This window comes from Zeugodacus cucurbitae, chromosome 5 (assembly GCF_028554725.1).
Source record: "Zeugodacus cucurbitae isolate PBARC_wt_2022May chromosome 5, idZeuCucr1.2, whole genome shotgun sequence".
NCBI classification, from domain to species: Eukaryota; Metazoa; Arthropoda; class Insecta; order Diptera; family Tephritidae; genus Zeugodacus; species Zeugodacus cucurbitae.
In genome coordinates, this window is record NC_071670.1 from 52,156,541 (window position 1) to 52,181,075 (window position 24,535).

Sequence of the window (24,535 nt, forward strand, 5' to 3'; positions counted from 1 at the left end):
TTTTGTTTAACTAACTTTTTTTCAGTAAATGTATGTAGTGTTTTGAAATAAAGGGGGTTTCAATAAAGGCAAGTCTTTTAAAAATTAGTGAAAAATAAACTTTATGAAAAATATGTATATTAGAAATACAATTTTAAAATTTCTATGAGTTTGTATGGGTTGTATATATAAAATCGTTAAAATATATATATGGCACCATCAGAGGGTTGGTATTGCAAAATCGGACCATTCCCCATAAGGCTGTATTACCTAACTTTGCTGGAAATATTTACGTTCATCACCTCGTCATATGCCGTGAAAATGGGTGAAGTCGGATGATAACCACACCCATCTCTAATAGAAAGTTTATGTCGAAACTTAATACAAATATTTTAACTATTGGGCCTAATCATTGAATCCGCAGCGAATTCGATTTCGATACGATAAAGATTTTCGATCGAAAATGTTCATGCAATCATTGATTCCGTCGTTAAACTGCTTTACCACAAAGTGAGAACGTAAAACTGTTTTATCGACAAATGCGACAATTGAATTGAAAAAGTGTCTGTGCATTTTGCTTTATTCAAAAAAAAAATTAAAACTGACATTTAAGTATTGAGAAATTTCTTCCATAAAAATATTTAATTCGCCTGAGGCTCTTTGAGAAAATTCTTCCGCTATTTCGAGTGGGGAACTTTATGTCGCTTTTAAACATTTTTAATTTATTTTTGTTAGTCCGTTTTTGTCCCTCGTCTCTAAAATACCTATTTAAAACATGATTTAGTCCGTCACCAGTAATTGTTTACATAAAATCTTCCAAATGGTTTATTTCTTTTACATTTCCGCAAACTCATTCACCAACGGATAGATTTCGAGCAAAATTTTTGATTTTGCGGATTCAATGATTTCGTAATTAGCGACATCTATTAGCAGCGGAATGTATTTTTTCGAGTCGGTAAGTGAGTTCAATGTGATCGTAAATTATATTTTCGATGCGGATTCAATGATTCCGACGTAACATTTTTCGATCGAATCAAACCATTTTTCGATCGAAACGGATTCAATGAATAGGCCCATTATAAAAACACCAGAAGCATTAGTAAAAAAATTGTGCGGCCCACTCATGGGACAAAAACCATATCTCATAAATCACATGACAAGTTTCAAACGAACTTGATACGTACTATTTTCTTGACACCATGATGTTACGGATGTAAAATGGGCGAAATCGGTTCACAACCACGCCTACTTGCTATGCAACATAGTTTTCAATTCACATGATTCGTCCACATTACAATATACATACTTGGAAATCAAGTACTATTGAAGAAATCGAAAAAAAAACTTTGCAAAATATAACTTTTCAAGGTCCAGATTCCAAATTTGATGATTTCATTATCTAAGTCAGATTTTTTACCGAAAATATCAGTAAATCTGACATTTTCTAGAAACTGATATCCTCTTTAATGTATTTCTGTGTCTAAGATGGGTCATAGTCATATCGGGTCTTTAATTCCCCAGCTTTTATATATGCAATATTACGTTTTTCAAACATACGGTGGACTTTATACCGTATATATCGATTAATATGTGAGATATCTTTGCAAAATTAAGTGATGTATATTCTTGGATATAATGTTGCGTGGTGGCGAGAATTAGTGAATTCGGTTCAGAAATAATCTCAGGCCCCATATACTGAAAAATCAGAATTCCTTTACGATACCTGAGAGAAATTCTAATCATTTGAGCCATTCAAATTGCGAGAGTATAAAATGTTCGGTTACACTCGAGTTTAGCCCTTATTTACTTGTTGATATTGTTTCGAACTGCGATTTCACAAGGAAGAGTTTCAAAACTTTAACAACTTTGTCTCAAATGTTAATTTAATGCTTTTATCTTTAATTGTGGATATGCTGTCTTCTAGATTAAACTGAAATTGTTAAACGAGCCTTTCATTGCGAAACTTGGCAAATCCGTCTAATTGTCAGAAATTGCAAATCAATTCCGATTTTCAATCATCATAAAATCTTGTTAGATTATAATTGTTTAATGTATCAATATTACAATCAGCTGTCACTAACAATTCATGGGACTAAATTATCCAACTAAAAATTTCGAAATGTTAAAATGTTTTAGCAAATAACTACGAATAAATTGTCTTCTTTCTACAAAATACCGTTTATGGGTATTTTGAGAGATTATTCATAGGGCATGGTCACACCCGCTTTTCAAAACTGATTAGTAAATTGCAAGAAGTTTAACTAGTGATACTCTTGTGCATTAAAAAATAAATAAATTTGTCGGTATTGATCAAATGAAATTGAAAAATATTAGATAAAATATAGTTACCGAAAAATTAAATTGCGACAGCTTCATTGTCCACAGTTTTCCATGCTAATTCGTTTTGAATTGAATGTTTGGAGATCGCGACTTTTTTTTATACATTATTGTAAAAAAATATTTCACTTTAGTTAGAATATTGTGTTAGAGTTGATAAATGAAGATCTGAATATGTTGTTAGTAACGCGTAAATGTAAAAAATGCGAAATTACTTGCTTTTAGAATAAACGAAGAAATATAAATCTGAAAATAATGGTAAAGAATGTGTAGTAAAGCAAATAAAACCAAAACAGAATCAGACAGAAAAGAGAAAAATACAAAGATACAAATATTGTAGAATACAAATAAAAAAACAAAATAAACAAAAATATATTGTAAAAAATACAGAAGCATATAGCGAGTAATTTAGAACGAATACAATATATAACGAATAAATATGTACATATATTAAAATATAAAGAATTTTTAATATTATAAACTAAAAAAAAAAATAAATATATAAAATAAGCTAAAAAAAAATTAAAAATTAAAAATAATTTTTTTCACTTAAAATTTATTTTTCTGGTCTTTACACGCCACATACTTGCTGTTGGCTGAGTTTAAAAAAAAATAATAATAACATAAAACATAAAAAATAATAATATTGAGTTATCGATAACATTTCATTAATTTTTTTCTCAAATACCCATATTCTTTATACTTATATATTATAATAAAACACAAACTAATAAATAGAAAATAATAATTTCTTCTTCACAGCCAACATCCACAAGAGCTGCTGACACAAAAACACAACAAATAATAGATTTAGAAGTTAAAGATCAATTCACATGGCCAATGAGACGCAGCAAACGCGAGCATATGGGCAAGGCACAGAGCTTCATCGATCTAATATTAAAAATTATGAACTCGCTACAATTTGGTAAGCCAAATATGGCGAAAAATAGTCAGAGCGAATTGAGAGTATAACAAAAACGCTGTTACAAAACGACACATAATAACACACACATAAGTGCAAAATTTAAAAAAACCATTTTTTTCTTACGTGCTAAAACGTTTTTTTTTTTAATATTTTTATTTATTTTTTTTTGTATTTTTTTTTTAATTTTCTGTAGGGTTATAATATATTACAAAATGTTAAAAGATATCAATAAAACTATAACTAACATAATTTTTTTATGATGTGTATGTATGTTTAAGTAAGCTATAATATTGAGTTTAATAAAAGGTAAGAACTTGGTAAAAAAGAATTGTCGTTATATAAGTTATGAAATTGAAAATTACCAAAACCGAGTATAAACAGTATAAAAATGGGTGACAACATGGTGGAAAACTGTACACCGTGCACGATTTTATGCGCGTGATAAATGCAGATGGGTAGTATTTTTGTATGTTATTATAAAATGAAATAATTACATATAATTAAATATGAATAGCAAATGAGCTTAAAACTAATTTATATTAGATATATGAAGTATGTGAGTGTGTGCGTGTGCGTGTAGGGTAAAAAAAAAACGAATTTACTGTTGCTGTTTATAACGATATATTGTGAAATATTTTGTTTAAAACAAAAAACGATATATCATACAACGGTATATTTGTACAACCTACAACTTTCATTTAAATTGATTTGATCGTATGTGTTTACGCGCCGAATGTGCGTTGATTTGAAGAGTATAATAAATTAATTTAAATAATGTAACGATTTTTTTCTTTTGTGTACATTTGCGTTAGTTTTACTACACACGTACATATGTACATTTAATTTAGATACATACATATATGAAAGTAATTTAATAATAAATTACGAATTTATGTAGAATTAAATATGAATTTGCTGCATAAACAAAACTGTTGTAAAGGACATCGAATAAAATTGCGAAACGCTGCGAACGCTTTTACAGTGACATTATATTCCGTGGATTTTTTTTATTATATTATAAAAAAAAAATATTTGAAATATACGAAAATATTTATAACTAAATATATTTAATACTAACGTATAATTATTATTATTTAAATAATTTTCTTCTTTTTTATTTGATTTTTAGCGTTACGCTTGAGGCAACGTCCTCACAAAAAGCAAAATGCTACAACAACATACTTTTTACTTCTTATAAGTTTATGTTTTTTTTTTGTACTTGTAATTACAAGTTACAACTTTATCAAAACACGAAAACTGCAGAGACTTGCATTATTTTGTAATGGATCATCATGATCAGCATGAATACGATTTACGAACGTCGCTTGCTTTAGTGCTAAACAAGTGTTAGATCAAAACAATTTCATCAACTCAACACGTTTTACACCCACTCAACACATTTGGTAATATCAAGTGAAAAAAGACTTTGCCATGTAGTCAGTAAATACAGTTTACATAGTAGTATTTATAATATTACCTGTAGTAGTTAGGTTATGTGCAAAATGTTAATGATAGAGTGCTTATTTGTTGTCACGTGAACGGCTATTTGTTGTATTTGCGTTCACATTTGGTGTGCTATTATTGCTGGATGTTGCAACGCAAGCCGATGTGCCGTTCATTTGTGGCGTTGATGTGGGTAATGGCAGCAAAGCATTTGGCGGTTGACACCAATAGCCCTGCAAAATGAAATCAAGTAAACAATGATGATAAAAAATAATAATAAAATATTAATAAATAGTAATAATAAAAAATAATAATAATAAAATAAAATAAAATAATAAAAAAATAATAATAAAAAAAATAATACTAACAAGTAAGAAAAGGCTAAGTTCGGGTGCAACCGAACATTTTATACTATCGCAATTTATTGCTATATTTTTATTAAGATAACACACAATTTGACCCACATGTTCGGTATAAAGACTAATAGAAAAACGAAAATCATCATATATGGTATATATAGTAGGCTGAGGTAATTCCTGAGCCGATTAAACTCATTTTCATCACCAACATACATTATATCTAAGATTAGATGCTCATTTAATTTGGCTAAAAAATTTCATATATTAGCCGATTTATAAGCTATTAAACCCATCGTAAGCTATATAAGAGCTCGGGGAAGTTATGACCCGATTTTAACATTTTCTAGTACAGAGACACTATTAGAAGAAAAATATTTCCTCTAAATTAAATTAAGATACCTTAGAGATTTACCGAAATTTTCGGTGAAAAGTTACCATGGGGCACTGAGTTCTTCATATTCGATATCCGGGGCATTGAAAAGTTATAGTCCGATTTCGACAAATTTTTTACAAGTGATGCCAAGTATTTATGTAAACTTTTATTTCGCTATCTTCATTAGTTCCTAATGTATATCTTATAAAGTGAAGGAATTAGATGGAATTCAAAATTGAGTTATATGGGAAGTTATCGTAGTTGTGAACCGATTTAATCCATTTCCCACACGTGTCATCAGGGTGTCAAGAAAATATTATATACCGAATTTCGTCGAAATCTGTCGAGTATTTCCTGAAATATGGGTTTTGACCCATAAGTAGGAGATGCCACACCCATTTTCCATTTTGTAAAAAAATCTGAGTGCAGCTTCCATCTGCCATTTCATAGTGTTTCTGACGTGTTTCGTTAGTGCGTTAACGCACTTTTAGTAATTTTCAACCTAACCATTGTATGGGAGGTGGGCGTGGTTATTATCCGATTTCAACTATTTTCATGGTGTGAGGTATGTAAGAGAACCGACTGCAGAAAGTTTGGTTTATATAGCTCTATTGGTTTGCGAGATATGTACAAAAAAAAACCTTTTTTGGGGGTGGGGCCCCGCCCAAAAAAATTACATCCAAATATGCCACTTCATAGTGCGAACCTTCATACGAAAATTGTCCGATTTTGCCCATTTTCGAAAGCAACCTTCCTATGGTGCCAAGAAATAAGTGTGCCAAGTTTCATCAAGATATCTTACACTTTGGTATATATAACCCTTCTAACTCGTTTATGTGAACAAAACTGTAATACTCTCTTAGCAACTTTGTTGCGAGAGTATAAAAATTATAGAAAGAATTGGTAATAAAAAAAATTTCAAAAAATTATAAAAAGAAATGGTAATAAAATAATAATAATATGAAAAATAATAAACAAAATACACACCTGCGGTGCTGGTGGTCCACCGGCCACACCAGCTGGATTGCCACAGCCACCTCCTCCTCCTCCATTAACACTACCAGCAGAAGATTGTGGTTGCGGTACCGTTGCAATGCCATTCATAGCCATTCCACCAGCTGCTGCTGCGGCTGCCGCTACAGCAGAACCAGCTGTGTAGTAAAATGGCATCGGTGGTGGCGGTGCAGTGCCAGGATACGGTATACATTGAAACTGCAAACCATCGCCGGCCACTTGCATTGCGCCATTCGGCTCGGCCGGTGTAAACTCTCCCGGTGTGGCATAGTAACCGTTTGCTGATGCCTGCATGGCTACGCCATCTGTTGGTGATGGCATAAACTGTTGTGGTGGTGGTGGACCTCCATTTGGTGCTGCACCGTAACTGATCGCTGTTGATGTTGGTGTCGGTTGCATGCTCATGGCAGCGCCTGGTGGTGCGCCAGTTTGTGGTGGCGCGTAAATACCATAAGTATGCGCTGGCGCTGCCATTGGCATGTGTAGATATATGCCACCACCGCCTGCTGCATTTGGTGGTACAATCGGCATAGAGGGATCGCCGTTGAACTCATTGTACGGATTGTAAGGCGCCGCCATTAGAGTATTACCATTCGGTGTTTGGTATACAGGCATTTGTTGCTGTGTTCGAAAAAAAAAATCAGTTTTTAACAATAAATTTATATGTTTTAAATATATTTTATTCTTACTTGTGCCATCATTTTACCACCGCTTGTAGCATTGTCAAAGTTTCCATGCGGTGATGGCATGCCGTGTTCCGCAACAGAAACTGCAAGTGAGGCACCACTGCCGCCGCCGCCGCCAACTCCACCCGTGTTCATGTTAACGGTTTTCGTATTATGTCCGGATGTATGGCTATGTGATGAATTGGGTGTAGTGCTGCGATTCGAATTATATTGTCCACCAATATTACTTTTAATCGAACTGGCATACTTGTTCGTACCAGCACTGTTGTTATTGTAATCATTTTGATTTTGGTTGCCTATATTCTGGGCGTTAGGGTTGTTTGCATTGTTCTGATTACGTAAAAACAATGGTCGCTCCTTATTGCTGTTGAAATAACGCGATGGAAAACGCCGATGCATGTGACCACCACCACCACCACCACCGCTTTTGCCACTACCACTATTGGCACTGCCGCCACCACCACCACCAGTTGCACTATTGTTACTATTTTGACTATGTGCTGATGAAATGGCGTGTGTAGCGCTCGACATGTTAGTATTGCCATTCATATTGTTTGATTGTGGTGTAGTCAAATTTTGATTCTGCATGCTATTGTTGTTAGAATCCAGCTTTGGCTGTAATTATAAAATTAGTACCAATACTTTTGAAACGTTTTTATTATTATTTTATTATTATTTTTATTTGATTTTATTATTATTTTTATTTTATTTTATTATTATTTTTTTTACTATTATTTTTTATTTTTTATTACTTTTTATTTTTTTTTTTATTACTTTTTATTTTTTGTTTATTACTTTTTATTTTTTTATTACTTTTTATTTTTTGTTTATTACTTTTTATTTTTTGTTTATTACTTTTTATTTTTTTATTATTTTTTGTTTATTACTTTTTATTTTTTGTTTATTACTTTTTATTTTTTTATTATTTTTTATTTTTTATTTTTTTTTATTATTTTTTTATTATTTTTTATTAAAATTAATTTTATTTTTTTTATTATTTTATTATTTTTTTATTATTTTTTATTTTTTTATTATGTTTTATTTTTTTATTTTTTTATCATTTTTTATTTTTTTATTATTTTTTTTTTTGTTTATTTTTTTATTATTTTTTTTTGTTTATTTTTTGTTATTTACTTTTTTATTTTTTTATTATTTTTATTTTTTTTTGTTTATTTTTTGTTATTTACTTGTTTATTTTTTTTTTTGTTTATTTTTTGTTATTCACTTTTTTATTTAATTTATTTCTTTCTTAATTTATTTATTTTTTATTTAATTTCTATCTTATTTTTTATTTTATTTAATATATTTTTATTTTATTTTTTCTCTCTAATTTTTTATTTTATTTATTTTTTTTATTGAATAGTTTTTTAATTTTTATTTCTATTTTATGTTTAATAATAATAATAAAATATTTTTAATTTTTTATTTTATTTTCATTTCTTATATTTACATATATGTATTTTTGTTTTCAATTAAATTTTATTTTTTAAGATTTTATTAACTGCGCCTGTCATTTTTTTTATTGTTAAGCAAACATCTTACCAACCTCTTGCGCAACATCTTCGTTTTGATTGCCGCCATTCACTTTAGTTGCAACTTTTGCGCCGCCCACTTTGGCTGCAGCATCTAAGAATATATAAGTAAAATATTTGTTGAACTATACACTTAGACGCATAACCCACCTTCGTTGCAACGCTGTTTCAAGTGCATTAGATGATATTCCAAACCTAAATTGTAAAAGTGACGCAGAGTTGGCACGTCAGTGGGTAAATCTATGCCACTGGCATCAACCGATTTCTTAGCATCCCAATTAATGCGACCACTTAGCGGTGTATTCATAACTGGTGTTTGCCCAGTGCTGCGATTACGAGTAAGCGGCGTTTCATATACTTGCGTTGCGCTATTCTGCATTGTAGACGCCTCGGCGGCATTAGCTGGCGTCATACTGCCGAAATGCGCATTTGATGGATAATATGGACCACCCATATTTGGTGCTACTGCTGATTGTGGATGCGGTGCAGTAGCAGCAGTGATAAGTGGTGGCGGTAATGGTGCCGCAGTTTGCATGTAAAAATTATTGGGTGCCGGTGCGAAAGTGGCGGGTTGCGCACCCGGTGGTGGATACATATAATAACCGGTTGGCATTAACGCTGCAGCGGGTGGATGCATTGCGGGATCATAACCATATGTGTAGTATTCCTCAGGCATACCAGCATACTGCGGCACTGGATATAAATAATGAAAATCAGGCATAATAAATGCCGGTGCGCCCATGCCAGCAACCGTATGTTCCATTGGATTGAAATTACCCATTATTTCTTCAGGTGCGCACATGCGTTGCTGTTGTTGTTGTTGTGCGTTTGGTTCACTTTTTATACGTGTTTCTGGGGCAACTGCGCGTTGTTGTGTCACATTGTTGTTGTTACTTTCATTCGATGGTGTTGCTGTTGCACTGCCACTTTTCGACTCCTGTTCACGTGGCGCATGCTCAACAGTTAGTGGCATGGCGCAATATTCAACCGTATGTGCACGGAAATTCTCAAAATGTGTATATTGCTTCAATTTATAGTAGCAACCGTTGCGATGATGTGAAGCTGCTGAAACATAATGCTGTTTCTCGTCCTTCTCACTGACATCACTACCCATTATGCCAGGAACATAGTCGGATGACTTACTATTAGGCGACATGGGCGCACAGTATTCATGCGCAGATGCAAATTGTCCGTTCAATTTGAAACGGTAATTGTAGTGACGTGTTAGGCGTACTGAACTATACTTTTGCATATGACGCTGAAAGCGATATGGTAGCGTCCATGGCTTAAATTGATCTGGTGGCAGCGGAGTTAGTGACTCGTATGGTACCTGTGGTAGTATAAATGTATATTAATATTTTTTATAGATAGAAATTTTATTTAAGCATGCATATAATTTAATGATTGAACCAAAAGTTCGGACATTTTGATTAAAAAAGTTTTAATTTTTTGTTTTAATTTTAATTTAATTTACATCTTACCAAACGCTTTTCGCCTAATTGTTCGATAAAAACAATGCAGTAGCCTTTGTCAACTGCAATCTCTTGTATATGACAAGTGTATAGATCATTTTCGGATTTGCATAGCTTCACATGACATTTGGCTCCCACCTGGAAGATTTTATGAACTCGTGTTTGCTGGCAGCGTATCAACTTCAGTTTAAACAGTTACACAAGTACAAACATTAAATTTGGAATTTGGATAGACAGGACACAGCAATTTGGAAGAGGACGTTTTTAAGAATGACAAGCACAAAACGTTGACCGGGATTTTATTGTATGTTAGGCACATAGAAGGAACAAACTGTTAGTTCATTCATTTTTGACAAGCAAACGACATGCATGCGCACTTATTGACTAAATAAATACCTTAAAATTTGTATCGCCACTGTACCAGTTTTGAAGTTTTTGCTCTTTCCTTTGCTCATTCCAGGCATCAAATTCGATATTCCTATACATGTTGGGATCCAATGCTTTAGCAACTTTATACGGAAATGGTGTAATACCTAAATTATAAACGAAATTTTAGTTTATATAATCAAAAGATATATCGTTTACCTTCTTGTAATAATTGGCGCACACAAGATATATATTTATGTGGTAGTAATGATTCAGCGGTCTTACACAGCGCCGACTTCTCATAATCATCGCAATTTGTGTGTATTTTCATTTCGCGATGCAAATCATCCGATAAACGTGGAAAATTCGTATGATGAAAATGACAGAGTTCATAATTTTCTAAAATGCAATTAGTCTCATGTGGTAAATCGAAATTGAAACTGCGTCCATCTGTTAGCACTATGCGTGTGCAGTAGCCATCCTCATTGTTTTCGGATGTATACTCCATAGCATCCAAAGTTGGAGAATGCAACATGTGCTCAACGGCAAAAGCAACATCCGGCAACCTGTATAATTCCTTATACAGTATCTCATAGCATATGGCTAAATAATAAATAAATAGTAAATGTGTGTATTCTTATGAATAACATAGCTAGTATATTTTATATGTGATTTACCCTGGCAAATAGCTGCATCTTTTATGTAGTCACAAGTAAAAACAGAATCGAAATGCCTTTCGGGAGTGTAAAATACTCGAAATACATTATTGAAGCAAGAGCGAGAACTATAATAATTACCCAAATTGAAGGGTTCGAACAACAGCACATTTCGTCTGAAAGAAGTAATAATAATACAAACATAAACAGTTACTTTTTACGAATAATCAAAATAATTGCATTCAACAAAATACAATTTGATAAAGGTTTGCTAAAAAATAACCTTCAATCTTATCAGAAAAATACATAATAAAAAATAATTATTTTTGTTAGGCAACGTAGATATTTGCTTAATAGTAAAATATTATATAAAATTAATATTTATAATTTACTGGAACATATATCCAACCGCCTGCAGTTCGATCAGGGTCCCGTATGTTTTAGGTTTAGACATATCATCTAGATATTCATCCAAATCTCGTTCAACGAGCTATAGAGAAAATAAAAGTTCTCATAATTTACTCCACATCGACAAAATATACTTTCAGTAACATACCGGCGCAAAATAATCACGATGCTTGCGCATATAACGTACGCATTTCTTGCGTATAGCCAAATGATGTAGCTGCGTGTCATACATTTGCTCCGAAATTACACGGAACAGGCATGAAGCATCGCGAGCTGTGTGCTTGCGATAAAAGTTGTTCTCCTCCAAAAATTGATCAAATGGATCGGGCGCTTGGCGACTACCAGAAGTGAATTGACGTTGCATGTTTATAACTTGTGCAGCAAACAAAGATTATTGCAACTAAAATAAAATAAAACAAAAAGGTGTAATGTTAAATAAAGCTACAGTACTTATTGGTAATTGGTACATAACCTCAAATCCAATTAGAGGAAAATCCATTAGTGATAACCGTTATTGTTGTATTATTAATAAATATATATGAGTAAATGTGTTATTAAACCAATAAGCTTTCATTTATTTAATGATATGCAAAATATTTAGCTAATTAAGTTCAATGTACGCAACTGTACAATTCTTTTCAATTTTTCCATGCACACATATTCTAATATACATACAATACATTTCAAGGACTATTAACAGTTATTTTTTTTATATATATTTATTGGTACAGTTACCCAATTGGTAAGAACTTATCACTTGACAAAATAAATAAATAATACATTTCACAACATTTTTTGTTGTACGATAAACAATTTGTTCAAACCTTTTTAATATTTTAGCAGTAGTTGTATAAATATTAACAACTTTTATACATTAAAATTTTCTTCAACGAAAGCGATAAGCAGCAAGAAACACAATCACAAACTTGCACTACAATTGTTGCATAAAAAGCCTTTGTTTATTAAAATTTAATTTAAAAAATAACTCAACGATGTTAGCTTTGTTCTTTACTACGTGTTAAAAGAAACGAGACGCGATAAAATTCACAGCAAAATGCAAATTGCAAAACACCAATGATTCAAATTCGAAAAGGGATTGCTCAACAAACGGTACTATTGTCAAAGGGTTCCAATTGGTCAATTCGTAGGGTTGCAATAAGAGGCATTGAGGTCTGCCAACTTAATAGCAATATTATGAATCTATTTGAGAAATATAAATAAGCGTAATATAACAACAACAGCTCAATGATAAGCTGCACAGAACAAATTGTTTTATAAACTTTTCCGAAAGCAAATTTGTAAATATTATATTTTGCGCTACAACAAAACGCATTTCAATAATAATAACTATTGACTGCTGGGTGGACGATATTGCTTTACAGACCTTTAGCAGAATACGGTTAATTAAAAGTTATGTAAATGATATGGTGCATAATTTTAGGCGTGTGATATTAAATGCCGGATGCGATTTCAGTTTAATTTAAATATTTCAACTCTGGCATTAACCTATATTTATGTATGTTTTGAAAAACTTTCAGTTGCAGAAGGAAATTACTGCATTACCGTAAATTTCAGCAGTATAAATTTGCACTGAAATCACGCTTTGGACGCCAGATGGCGCTAATAAACACTTTTTGAATTCCTGCCACCCACACCAACCCATAGTAAAGCAACAACAATGATAAAAACAATGTCGACTTTAGCAGAGCTTCAACCATTTTCCCGGCATTTGTTTTGCGCTTACATATGAAATACTGTAAAACTGACATTTAGCGGGACATGCGCAGTAAATGACAGCAATGCAGCCGTGCAAGCATAAATATGCATACTGACAGCATCATCATCAGTTAATTCCGCCATTTCTAAGTGTATAGATGTAAAATGAAAAGCAATTATTTATTTCGAGGAGATTAACTGAGTTTTTAATAATTAAAATTTGTGAAACTTGTGCAAAAAGTGTGTGTTTATATGTTTGTTAATTAAAAATTAGTGAGTGTTTACGCATAGTGCAGATTGCAGCAGCAACAAACGTTTGACTGCTTATCCAACGCCTACACCAATTTGCCGATTTTGCCTTCTACTTTGCTGCATTTGCAGCCATCGTTTGCCGTCGTGCCGTGTGTGTTTTGTGTAGCTCGACTGCTTTTGCGTCTGCGGCTGCGTCCACATTAGCAGTCCGTAAAGCTGTTGGGTGGGTAGGCTAGACTATCTGCCTGGCTCGTTGGTGGACTTCGCTTTGCTTTTCTGCACTCAACGCTGCTCAGTCAAAAATCTCAAGTCAATGAAGTCTGGAGTAAACTTCAAGTTCGCGCTGTTACCGCGACTAAAGTTGTCTGGAAGAGATGTGAGTTTTACAGTGTAGAAATTGTTACTAAATCCTTATATACATATAAATTTACATAATTAAGAAATATAAGTTTCGTATGTATGTTCAGTTTATGCAATCTTAACGTTTCGATGTGAATTAAATATACTATAAGCTAACACGTTAAACAAATAATATTCCATTCGTTCCATGCAGTCATCTATAAGCCAGCACGCAGCTGCCCACCCTCACCTATGTGCCAGTTGTGTGCGCTGCAGCTTTCAGTCAGTGTACATTTTGTTGTATATCTATTAAAATTTAATTTGATTTTATTTGGAATACTCTTACAGTTAATTATGTTTATTTAATTATATTATGTTGTGTTGTTGTTTGCAATTGAAAAGCGTTGCTAGACGCCAGGCAAAAGTGTTTAGTGTGATAAAGGAAAAAGAAAATCATTATTGATTATGAAATCACAAAGCAAAAAGGTGTCATCGAGTTTCTGTAGTGCAATAACAACCAACACGTTGTCGGGGGGTTGTTGTTGTCACTTCCGTTGGCGTTGACAACGAAGTCGATTGGCGCTGCATAGTAAATAATATAGAATTTGCAAATAATTTGAATGTTTTATATAATTAATTACGCCAAAAGTACACAGTACTCTAAGTGTCTCAAAGTCGTCACTATTAGGTTTATCTTCTCTTTTGTTGTTATTGCTATACGTCTCCAAAACGTAACAGTCAATGCGTTTTGGGCAAAATCAATAAAATAACAACAGTGTAAATGTTCACTAAAAATTACTTATTAGAATAAAGAAAGATTCCAAAAAGAAAAAAAAAACACACAGTGACGTATGCATTAGCAATGCTTTTACGTACATACATAAGTACATTAATATTATATTCATCAGTTATGACACATTATGTACGCTGATAAGGTGTGCTGACTTAATAGTCCTTACACCTATTGTAGTGCAAGCCTTTGCATTCACATTTTATACTCATTCTTTATCCTGAAAATGCGTTTCTTACTCGCCGAGATTGCAGTGTGTTGTGAAATTTATGTAAAAAGTATGATGGAGGTAATGAAAAACTAGTTAGTGATAAAAAAAAACTCTAACTAAGGAACAAATTGTGGTTTCTAAACAGTGAAAATGAATGTGGCAAGTGTCGTAGAACGAAAGCAGATTTCGCTGGTCCTAAAGTTTAACATTTCTGTAAGATATTATATTTGATAACAAAGCTATCGTAATTTAATTGTATATATTTATTGTATGCATAATTTAACCGGCTTTTAAGCCTTTTTTGCAAAACATTCTTCGGAAGCTTGTTAAATTTATCGTTCAATTTTTTCTTTGGGCTTATTTTCAAAAACCGACAATCTATAAAAGTAATTTTTTAAGAAATTTATGATTTAGACATTACGGTAAAGCACCTCTCCTGATTTCTTAGGGCTTCTAATGATTTAGCTCTCTGTGACTTTTTTCCTGTTTGCAAATCTAAAGAGAGGTCCATGACACGTCGAATATATGCTTAAGATTTAGAGAATAAAAACTAGATTGCTGTAAGATTGAAAGTTGTAGATTCCATTAAAGGATTATCGTGAAAAGTCACGTTAGTTTCTGACAACACCACATATGTATTTTTTATTATTCTTCTACTAATACTCCTAGGATACACAATATAATATAAAACTTGTGCGCTCGCACGTGCTTGTAAAATCTAGTTACATCAATTGGTGCTCTAATAAATCAGTAAATAATATACATAAATATGCATCATGCTGTGCCACATGTAGTATATATAATGAAATGGCAAAAGTAGTAAAGTATTTCACATTAGAGGCAAATTGGGTCAAACACCCATGACATTCTAGAATTTTATGTATTTATGTACATATATATATGTATATTTATTGGTGTTTGTAAGCGTAATATTTGAAGAATATGCGGCGTACGATGCGTATACGTTTTATAATTATACACAATTTTAACTTTTATCAGAAAATAAATTGTTTTGATTTGGGTATGCCTTTCAGGTAATTAGTAGCAGTTTGAAAAAAACATTAACTCATTCTACATTAGCATCTTTGACAGTCAAAGCTATTTTTGGCATTCATAAAAATAATAAAAATTAATCAAATCTCCTTTAACACACGCCTTCAAGATCTCAGAGTGCAGTTATTGGTGTTATGTAGCTCCTCAGGCTAAATGCAAAAACAGCAAATTTCAATGTATACAAGAGTTAAACCAAGCTTATGGCAAGCGTGCCATAATATAGGATGACCCCGCGCTGAAGCTTAACTGAGTGCACATGTCGAGGAAATCTAAGTAGTTGCATTTGAAAATGTTGTTGATTTGCCTGGTGCTGGTCCTCCACGTTAGGTGGGTGCTAATTATTTTGCAGACGTGGCTTGGCGTCTGCCATTAAAATTGTTATGCTTAACTGCAGAAAGTGCATTAGAAGAAATCAGTGACAACAACAACAAATTAATTTGTGATGTTCGCTCTACTGTCACCCTCACCACCCCCACAAACAATCTGTTTATATGGCAACTGCGCTTGCGTCGAAGCTAGTGCCTGCGTCAACTGCAGCGTCGGCTTTGACTTTGCAAGTGACTGTTGATGAATGTTAAATTCATACATACATACATTTATGTGCATTTGTGCATGTGGTGAAATAAATATTTATGACAGCGCCATGTTATGTCGCCATAATGACGTTTGATGTACGATAATGACCAAGATGACGCTTCAACGCTTGTGTTTTGTGTAGGCGTTATGTGTGGCAAACAGCTGATGGCAACTAAGAGCGTCATAAAAACGCGTAAACATGTGGTTGAGCAGACTGAAAGTGAGCATCGATGATGCACTTGCATATGTTACGTTCAGTATGCAGTTGAATAATGGCAGGTGTATTGGCATAATAATATTGATAGTTTTCTGTGTTCAAGTAGTTCCTTTTTGCTTATTTAATTTACTACTCAGCCATTGCGTATTTATAGCTGTTGTTTCGTTTCCAATATTATATTACAAGCTTGGCTGCATGTACTTGGTTACGTCTTATTTAATTACATGTGTTTATTTTTAAGTTGTATATGAGTATTTTTATTTGGTTACAAGTTCCTCTTGATCTGCTTAAATGACTTTTAAATATAAATTATATATTTTATTTTTATCAATGTTAAAGAAAGATGGGTGTCATCATACAATTATTTTTAATCTGTCTCATCTCCAAATGAATTAAGCAAGAATGAATTTTTCTCGTATTAGTCTTAACAAATGTCCTTCGACAATGTTTTCCCCTTTCAATAATTGATCAAAATTGGGCTCAGTATTGTCGATGACACATAATTATTGCTAAACTTCTTCCCTTTCTCATATCAGCTGAGAACAGAAAAAAGTCTCTTAGGGATTACTTGATTAAGAGTAACCGGTCGATCGAGAAATCATATAATGCTAAATACATTATTAAAATATTTCATCCTTAAGGGGTTAGGGGTAGTCAGAGACACGAAGTAATGTTTTTTTTTTTGCTAATGCTCATGTTATTTTACAAAAGTGAAAATATGGCATTATTACACAATGTTTTGACTTGAAGTCACGAAAATTAAAAAAAAAAAAATTATAATTTCCAAAGTTATAGCTGTTCGTGTTGATCCAGTTCCAAATTAGATCCTTGCGGTGCAAACATTAGTCTTTGTAGATTCACATAAAATCAATCGGATAAGAGCTTTTTTATTTTTTTTTTTCAAAAATTCAAATTCAAAATGGCGGCCTCAGGAAATTTTTTTCTAGATTTTCGGGTAAAAATCAACAGTCAATTGGTCTTTAAAAATCGATATTTTGAAAAAAAAAAACAAAAAAGCTTTGATCAGGCCCAAGAATATTACGTATTCTAAAATCTATATAAATTTCATTAAAATCTACAGAGCTCACACTAGCCTTTTGGAGTGCTCTTTGTTATTTGTCGAATAACTCGAAAAGTAATTTACGGATTAACTTCTAATTGCAGAGAATATTTTAAGATATTATAATACACGCAACGAAAATGTAGAAACAATTGATTTTTTGAAAATCCTGACTACCTCTAAGCTCTTAAATATGGTAACATCCTTTAATATTATCTCTTGGACATCTACTGTATTCTTCATGCCCGTACATTTTTTTGGCAAACCACTTACGAATGGTTGCTTCGAATGCTGGTTGACACAAGGGTCGGATAACACTTATCAAGACACTGTCTTTAGTTTTTTATAAAAAAATGTTTCTCATTCACTTGTTGACTTGCGCAAAAATAATCTTATGATCTAATTGGTATAATTACAACCTTTCTAGCTTACCTAGTACGTCTTGACATATGACTCGTGACAAAATACCGTCGAACAACTCACAACTCTATTTGTGATCTAACCACAACAAAGTGAATATTGGGTTTCGATAAGAGTTTTATAATCACACCATTGTGTATACGTTTTAATGTCACGATGTAATTTTCTATTTAAATCACATCGGAAATTATGAAACCCTTTTAATGAAATTTAACAGCTCTGAAATGAATAATGAATTTTAGAGGGTTTATTTTATATTTAAACTAGTAAGGAAGAGCTAAGTCCGGATGAAACCGAACATTATATACTCTTGCTTTATTTAATTTTATTAAGATAACACACAAAATTCTCTAGAATTGTGAAAATCATTATATATAGTATACGCGGGATGGGATAATAATCAAGCTACATCATATCTAAGATTATACGTTCACTTAACTTTGCTATAATTATTGATTATTAACGGATATAAAGTCCGCCGGAAACTACAAAAAACAGTATCTGGGTTCGGAGTTCTGTTCCGATATCTTCACTACTGCTTAATTTATATATTGTAAGTAAACGATTCAAATGGACTTAAAAATTTTGATTTGATTTTGATTTTGGAAAAGATTTCGCTCATTTTTATGTTATGAAAATGTTATGAAAAGAATTTCGTTGAAATTAGTCGAATAGCTCCTGAGATATGGGTTTCAGAACCCGAAATTTTATGGTAAAGATGGTAATTATGCTTTTTGGGTGTTCATTCATACATGGGGTCTCGGGTTCTCGATTCATATTACGTGAATTTTCGATACTCCATTGCAATTAATTAGTGATTTTCCTGATGTCTTGCTATAACTTTTTTAAGCCGGTTTTAACCTTGTCATTTTATTACCACATTACCCTTTATACTAACCAATCTCTAGAAAAGCATTTAATTTTAACAACAATCCCTCTAACTACAAAAAATCCTGTAAATTGTATGTAAACAACAATATGGTGAATCCAGTCTGGTTGTAATCATTAGTAAACAAAATATTTACATATGTTTAAACCTCCTACACCTGATAAAAATAGCAATCTACGCATTTACACATTAGTATTACGCACACACGTGGAAATTTAGATAAGCAAATTTGATAAGTCAACCAGAGACGCCGAAAATTTTTCACCGAAGGGGTAAAAAGAGTGAACGTAATCCTTTCAATAATAGTTTAGTATAAAATACTTGAGGCAAATATTCTTAAAATCATTGCTATGAAGAGATTGAGTTAAGAATAATTATTGAAAATTATTAGTAATTAAATTACGATTATTAATAATTTTGTTGTTTTCTCATTGACATTTTTTCAATGTAGTTCATTGAACTGGACTATTTCAAATACTAAAAGTATGGGAATATAAGATCTACCATATCGCTATCATCAATATACCAAATAATATACATAAATTCGCTAGATAAACTCGGTCTTTTTTGTTTAAAAATACCAAATCTCCCGACCCTTCCGGACTCCATGCTACCGCCGTCACTGTATTTAATACCAACACGATTACATTCTTAAATTTCGTAAACAACTTTCACTCAACGAATTACAAGGAAGTCTTAGCACACACTTCAATGCGCGCCCACAACCATTATATTATATATATTCACAAAATAACCTAAGAATGAGTTAACAGGTAGTGCCACATGTGTTTCAACCGCATTACATGTTGTTGCTGCAAGCCTTCAAGCCTTCCTATGACGCAAAACATGGTAAAAAGCAGTTAATTTCCACCGCCCACAATGCGTTTCAGCACTTCAATTATTCAGCAGCTTCAATGGATTTTCTATTTTATTTTGTTGTTTTAATGTATTTTTTGGCTTCACCCACAACACATAAAAATTAGTAAAAATTCCACCGTAGTCTTCACACCATCCATCTTGCCTACGGTCATAAATGTTATTAACATCAACAATCAACAGCAAGTTAATTGAACAATGCCTGCAGGCGTCATTCAAAAATCTTCAATTCAAAATTTGTGCTTGTGCGTATAGCAAGCAATAATTGTTTTTGAAAGTGTGTTAGTTGGTTGTTAGAAACTTGTTTCCTTGCCACCATGGAAGACTTGCTTCCATGGAAGACTTTCAATCCTCAATTCGCAAGTGTGACAAACAAACGAAGTGTGCTGTGGTTTGGTGTAACTAGAAACCTGTGTCGTGTGTTGTTTTTATCTATTGCGCCGTTGGCTTCAATTTGTGTTTAGTTTTCGTTTATAATCAACAGGTGCTACCAGTCACCAATAACAAGGAGGATTAACAGTAATGTCGAAACTTTTTCTTGTTAATGACTAATTATAAAATTTTCACTTATATTTCAGAAACTTCTTTACCCATCACCAGCTGGGTGTTTGAGTTTTTTGTGGCAATTGAGTGATTTTAATGACATTAGAAACTCAATCGAAGTCTTATTCCTACATACCGATTTTCGTTGGCTTCTCTTTTAATTGGTAGCCGGTTTTTATGACTTCTTTTGTTCCAACGACAGTCGAGTCTACATATTCGAAAACGACTCTGGATTTTATACTAGCAAGATCATACTTCTCATACTCGGTAGCATTCAAATTAATTAAAATTATTTAGAAAATGTCTTCTGTCACTACAACAACAGCGGCAAAAGAATTGTTCGTGTCACTCGAGTCTAAGCAATCGTGTTTGTATTCTCTACTATTTATAAAATTTCTGCAAGAAAATCTCAACAACATAGTTGTAATCTAGAGGATGTTTAATGTTTAAACTTGACCGATTTAGGTTTCAAGTTCATTCAAAACTTCGAAACTTTGAACAATTTTCGAAACCTACCTAGTCTTAGTATCTGATTGCGGTGGACATTAGTGACTTTAGCTGCAACTTTCAGAGAATTTATGAGACTTGAAAGTTCGGGATCCTCCTATTACCGAAATAGTATTCGAATCGTTTATGGTTAATCATATTCGAAATAACAACTGAAACCATACAACGTGTCTTTAAAACAAACAAATGTTCAGAGCTACAAAGCGTATACAAAGCATATACAACGCATGTGTCCTAGCGATTCTCTATTTGTGACCGTGCCGATTAATCGGCCAGTTGACAAAGAATCGACCGATACCGATGACGATGACGCGTCATTTAATTAAGGAGCATAACGAACTGCTTACCAAGCAGTTTCTACTTGGGTGTTTTCGTAGAAAGCTTGCTAGAAGCAGAACCTTGCTGGAAGCAGAACCGCCCCTCAGGTGCATCATCTTAACTTAATCTATATACTGATCAGACTGCGGACGCAGACAGTTTTAGACACGCTCTAAACGCCATTCACAGTGGAGCTATTAACACCTTCATTGACTCCCTTCCAGTGCATGGCGTCCTTGGAACCAAACCACCACCTATACCAGACGAAGAGCTCCTTCATGCAATGAGTCCCCGTATGACACTAACCACCTTGTTGCATACTCAACGAACCCTACTCATCTAACACCCCTTTCCCTTTGGTCCAGCCCTGTCGAAACAGCACGTTTCCTTGGCCTCCCGTTAGATGACCTCTACGACAACTAGATTTATGCTTTCCTTTCCGGCAGGGATAGATAACCGTTACTACAACAACAACAACAATACGATGACGCGCTTCATGTATGACTCCCACACGAGTTTTCGCAAAGCTCCATGGTCCGAATTTCTATCTGTGAATGGTTTTTTATTGCTACATTGGGTGGATCTTTTTTATCTACCTTATAGTCCAGACCAGAACCAAGTGATTATTACCAGTCTATGGCTCTATGGCTATGGATACTCGCGCAGTTTTTTGACAATAGCAACGAGTGCTGCATAAAAGTGGCTTTATGACATTATCTTCAGAATCCCAACATCTCAACAAGTTTTTGAAGAAAACTGTGTATATTTGACATAAATCGGATAATTTTAAGTACATATACTAAATAAATCCTTTTATTTAATATAAAAATAATGAATTTATTTATACTAGATTTAATTGATATTTTAAGCTTTAAATATAAAAAAAAGGACTAAAAATATTATAATATTTAAGTGTAATTCGAAAAAAGCCGATTAGTCGGACGGACTCTTCTTTCTATCGATCATCACGAATCTTAAGATATAGGTTACGTTCGTTTGGGGTGAGAATTGGGTAATTTGTATATCAAAACGGATATTGTTTTGGAAACCGGTTTCAATATACGAAATATATATATTTGTCGAAATCACAAGCTGTTAACAATGGCAAAGAAGCCAAGTTGCGAGTACAAGACTGTTTATCACAATATTTCGGCTTGCTTTTGTTCATAAATAAACCTACTTATTTTGCTTCTTTATCTAAGTTATAAAAAGTTCAACTTGTTGTGTATTTAGAGAGTTTACCCTTCACATATTGCCTATCATGTTTATCTCCTTGGACATACGTTCTTATTCGCATCCAACCTTTCGCAGTAATTATTCGATGCATTTGTGTTAGACTGCTTACATTTGTATATATGGTACTTTGGCCAAGACTACGGAACAATTGTTGCTATGCTGATAACTTATCATACTGAGAAAAAATACAAAAATCCCATAATGCAGCGTGTTGCGACAAATGTCAATCAGTCGATATCATATCATACTTATACTTTACACACACTCATACTAACACTTCTTAAATGTAAATGTGCAAATTACATACATACACACACACTCGTAAATATAATATTATCGCTCGTCGCTCTTTGCTTGTGCACAATTCACCTCGGGTGGCGTTCTTTCAAGTGGTGCAACCTCAATGCCGAGGGTAATGTTTATGACAGTCCAAAAGTGGTTTCGTCTCGTACAGGCGATCGTTTTTAGAAAAAATAGCGAACGATAATAGTTATAATTTTTGTTTTTGGTTTTCGATCATACGGTTATATAGCAATTTGTGCTTTGTGCGTTTGTGTGTAATTGATTCTGGTTGGAAAAAACACTTCACTTTCTTTCTTGTCATTTATTTAATAATGCATTATATGATTTTGTGAATCAATAATAAGTATTACGTGCCTAATAGTGTGCAGCTTTTTGGCTTTTATCGACTTTATGAGAGTGCCAATAATATTCTGCATTAGTGGGTGGCTTATCAGCGCTCATATGATCTTATTATTAATACGAGTATAGCGTGAACAATAACACCATTAATTGAGACGTATTCATTTGCCAAGTGCAGCATTGTTTTAATTTCCACACGCAATCGGTAATAAATCAATGTGTTGAGTGGTTGAAGATGTTGGTGTGTTTTTTGTTGTATTTATTCACTAAATACAATTTGCATTTCTTACTGAAATGCGTGTATATTTTAAAATGATTTTAGCTCTCACACGATGCTCTCGTTCTGTTCGAGCTCCGTTCTTGAATAAGCGCTAGTGTTGCCAGCTTTGATTATTCATAATTTGATTTTATTTCTATATTTTTTAATAGTCGATTAGCTTTCGGTATTTAAATTTAATATTATATATAATTTTATTTTGGAGTATAATTTAAGTTGAGAAAAGACCTACGTTAACGAGCTCATCATAATAGCTATTGGACCCAACTATCTTCTACTAAAGGGGCTATACCAGTGTAACCTATGAAAAATTAGGCGATTTTCACGATTTTATTTTAAAGAAAGTACTCGACCGAATGTTTCGAAGTTTTTTGGACATAATAAGGTATTGTTGTTCTTCAGCGATATGCTAAGATTTTTTTTTACAAAAATATTGAAAAATAACGGAGTTATGTGCTGCCATCGGAGGTGCTAAAAAAAAAATTCCTCAAGTGCTGACATGATTCCGGCCGAATGAGTAGATGAAACAAAAAAATCAAAAAGGTTATTAAAGTTTAAGGTTTTTCCTATAAAATGACCCAAATTTTTTAAAATATCAAAAATTAACAAAGTGGCGTGGTTCTGAAAAAAATGTCGTTTTTAATGCTAAATTGACTATTTTCAACCTTTTTGATTGGATCGTAGGTCATTGTATAGTAAATATTTTTAAGAATACTCAGTTTCAATTTGATATCGATCGATCAATTTCTCGTTGGGTTATGATATCAGCGATACGACCTTATCGCTTTCACAGGATATTTTTGAAAGTATAAACTATCGAATAAACAAAAAATAAAAAAAAATCGATTTTTTGAAAGTGACACACTGGTATAGCACATTAACTTGCTCTCCTGCATAACATCAGAGTTGGATTTTTTTATATTTTATAGCATAATTGAGATTCCAGAAGTCATTCTTCCGATCAGAAGTTTCTTCCAGGCTGAATGGAGTCAGACATGTTGTCTATATTTGTTCCAGAAAGCTCTGATTACCACATTCTTTTTTCGGAATGAATAAAGAAACA

The 24,535-nt window shown here is 32.8% G+C and overlaps 2 protein-coding genes and 1 long non-coding RNA gene across 7 annotated transcripts in view; 1 reads left to right on the forward strand and 2 right to left on the reverse strand.

Annotated features, from left to right (window-relative positions):
* Positions 1-2,631, reverse strand: part of LOC128921869 (uncharacterized) — a 103,723-nt gene extending 101,092 nt beyond the window's left edge. The window contains exon 1 of the long non-coding RNA XR_008471183.1: positions 2,329-2,631. This is a non-coding gene — a long non-coding RNA (uncharacterized LOC128921869). The remainder of the gene's footprint in view (positions 1-2,328) is intronic.
* A 774-nt stretch (positions 2,632-3,405) lies between these two features.
* Positions 3,406-12,640, reverse strand: LOC105210596 (OTU domain-containing protein 4). 5 transcript variants are annotated; one of them, XM_054230621.1, is made up of 12 exons: positions 12,375-12,640; positions 11,699-11,950; positions 11,535-11,632; positions 11,164-11,318; positions 10,706-11,089; positions 10,517-10,653; positions 10,130-10,300; positions 8,799-9,978; positions 8,663-8,733; positions 7,120-7,731; positions 6,404-7,051; positions 3,406-4,917 (listed from the first exon to the last, which is right to left on the reverse strand). In XM_054230621.1, exons 2-12 carry the CDS (start codon positions 11,912-11,914, stop codon positions 4,762-4,764), a joined length of 3,828 nt encoding a protein of 1,275 aa, XP_054086596.1. In that variant the 5' UTR covers positions 11,915-11,950; positions 12,375-12,640; the 3' UTR covers positions 3,406-4,761. The 5 variants fall into 5 exon arrangements, with proteins under 5 accessions (XP_054086596.1, XP_054086594.1, XP_054086595.1 ...); XM_054230619.1 differs by having other exon boundaries at positions 8,663-8,742; positions 12,375-12,639; XM_054230620.1 differs by lacking the exon at positions 12,375-12,640 and adding an exon at positions 12,023-12,175 and having other exon boundaries at positions 8,663-8,742.
* A 745-nt stretch (positions 12,641-13,385) lies between these two features.
* The window catches only part of Slc41a2_1 (solute carrier family 41 member 2), a 76,894-nt gene continuing 65,744 nt past the window's right edge, over positions 13,386-24,535 (forward strand). Inside the window, exon 1 of the mRNA XM_011181649.3 lies at positions 13,386-13,894. The gene's annotated coding sequence lies outside the window, so the exon portion shown is untranslated. The remainder of the gene's footprint in view (positions 13,895-24,535) is intronic.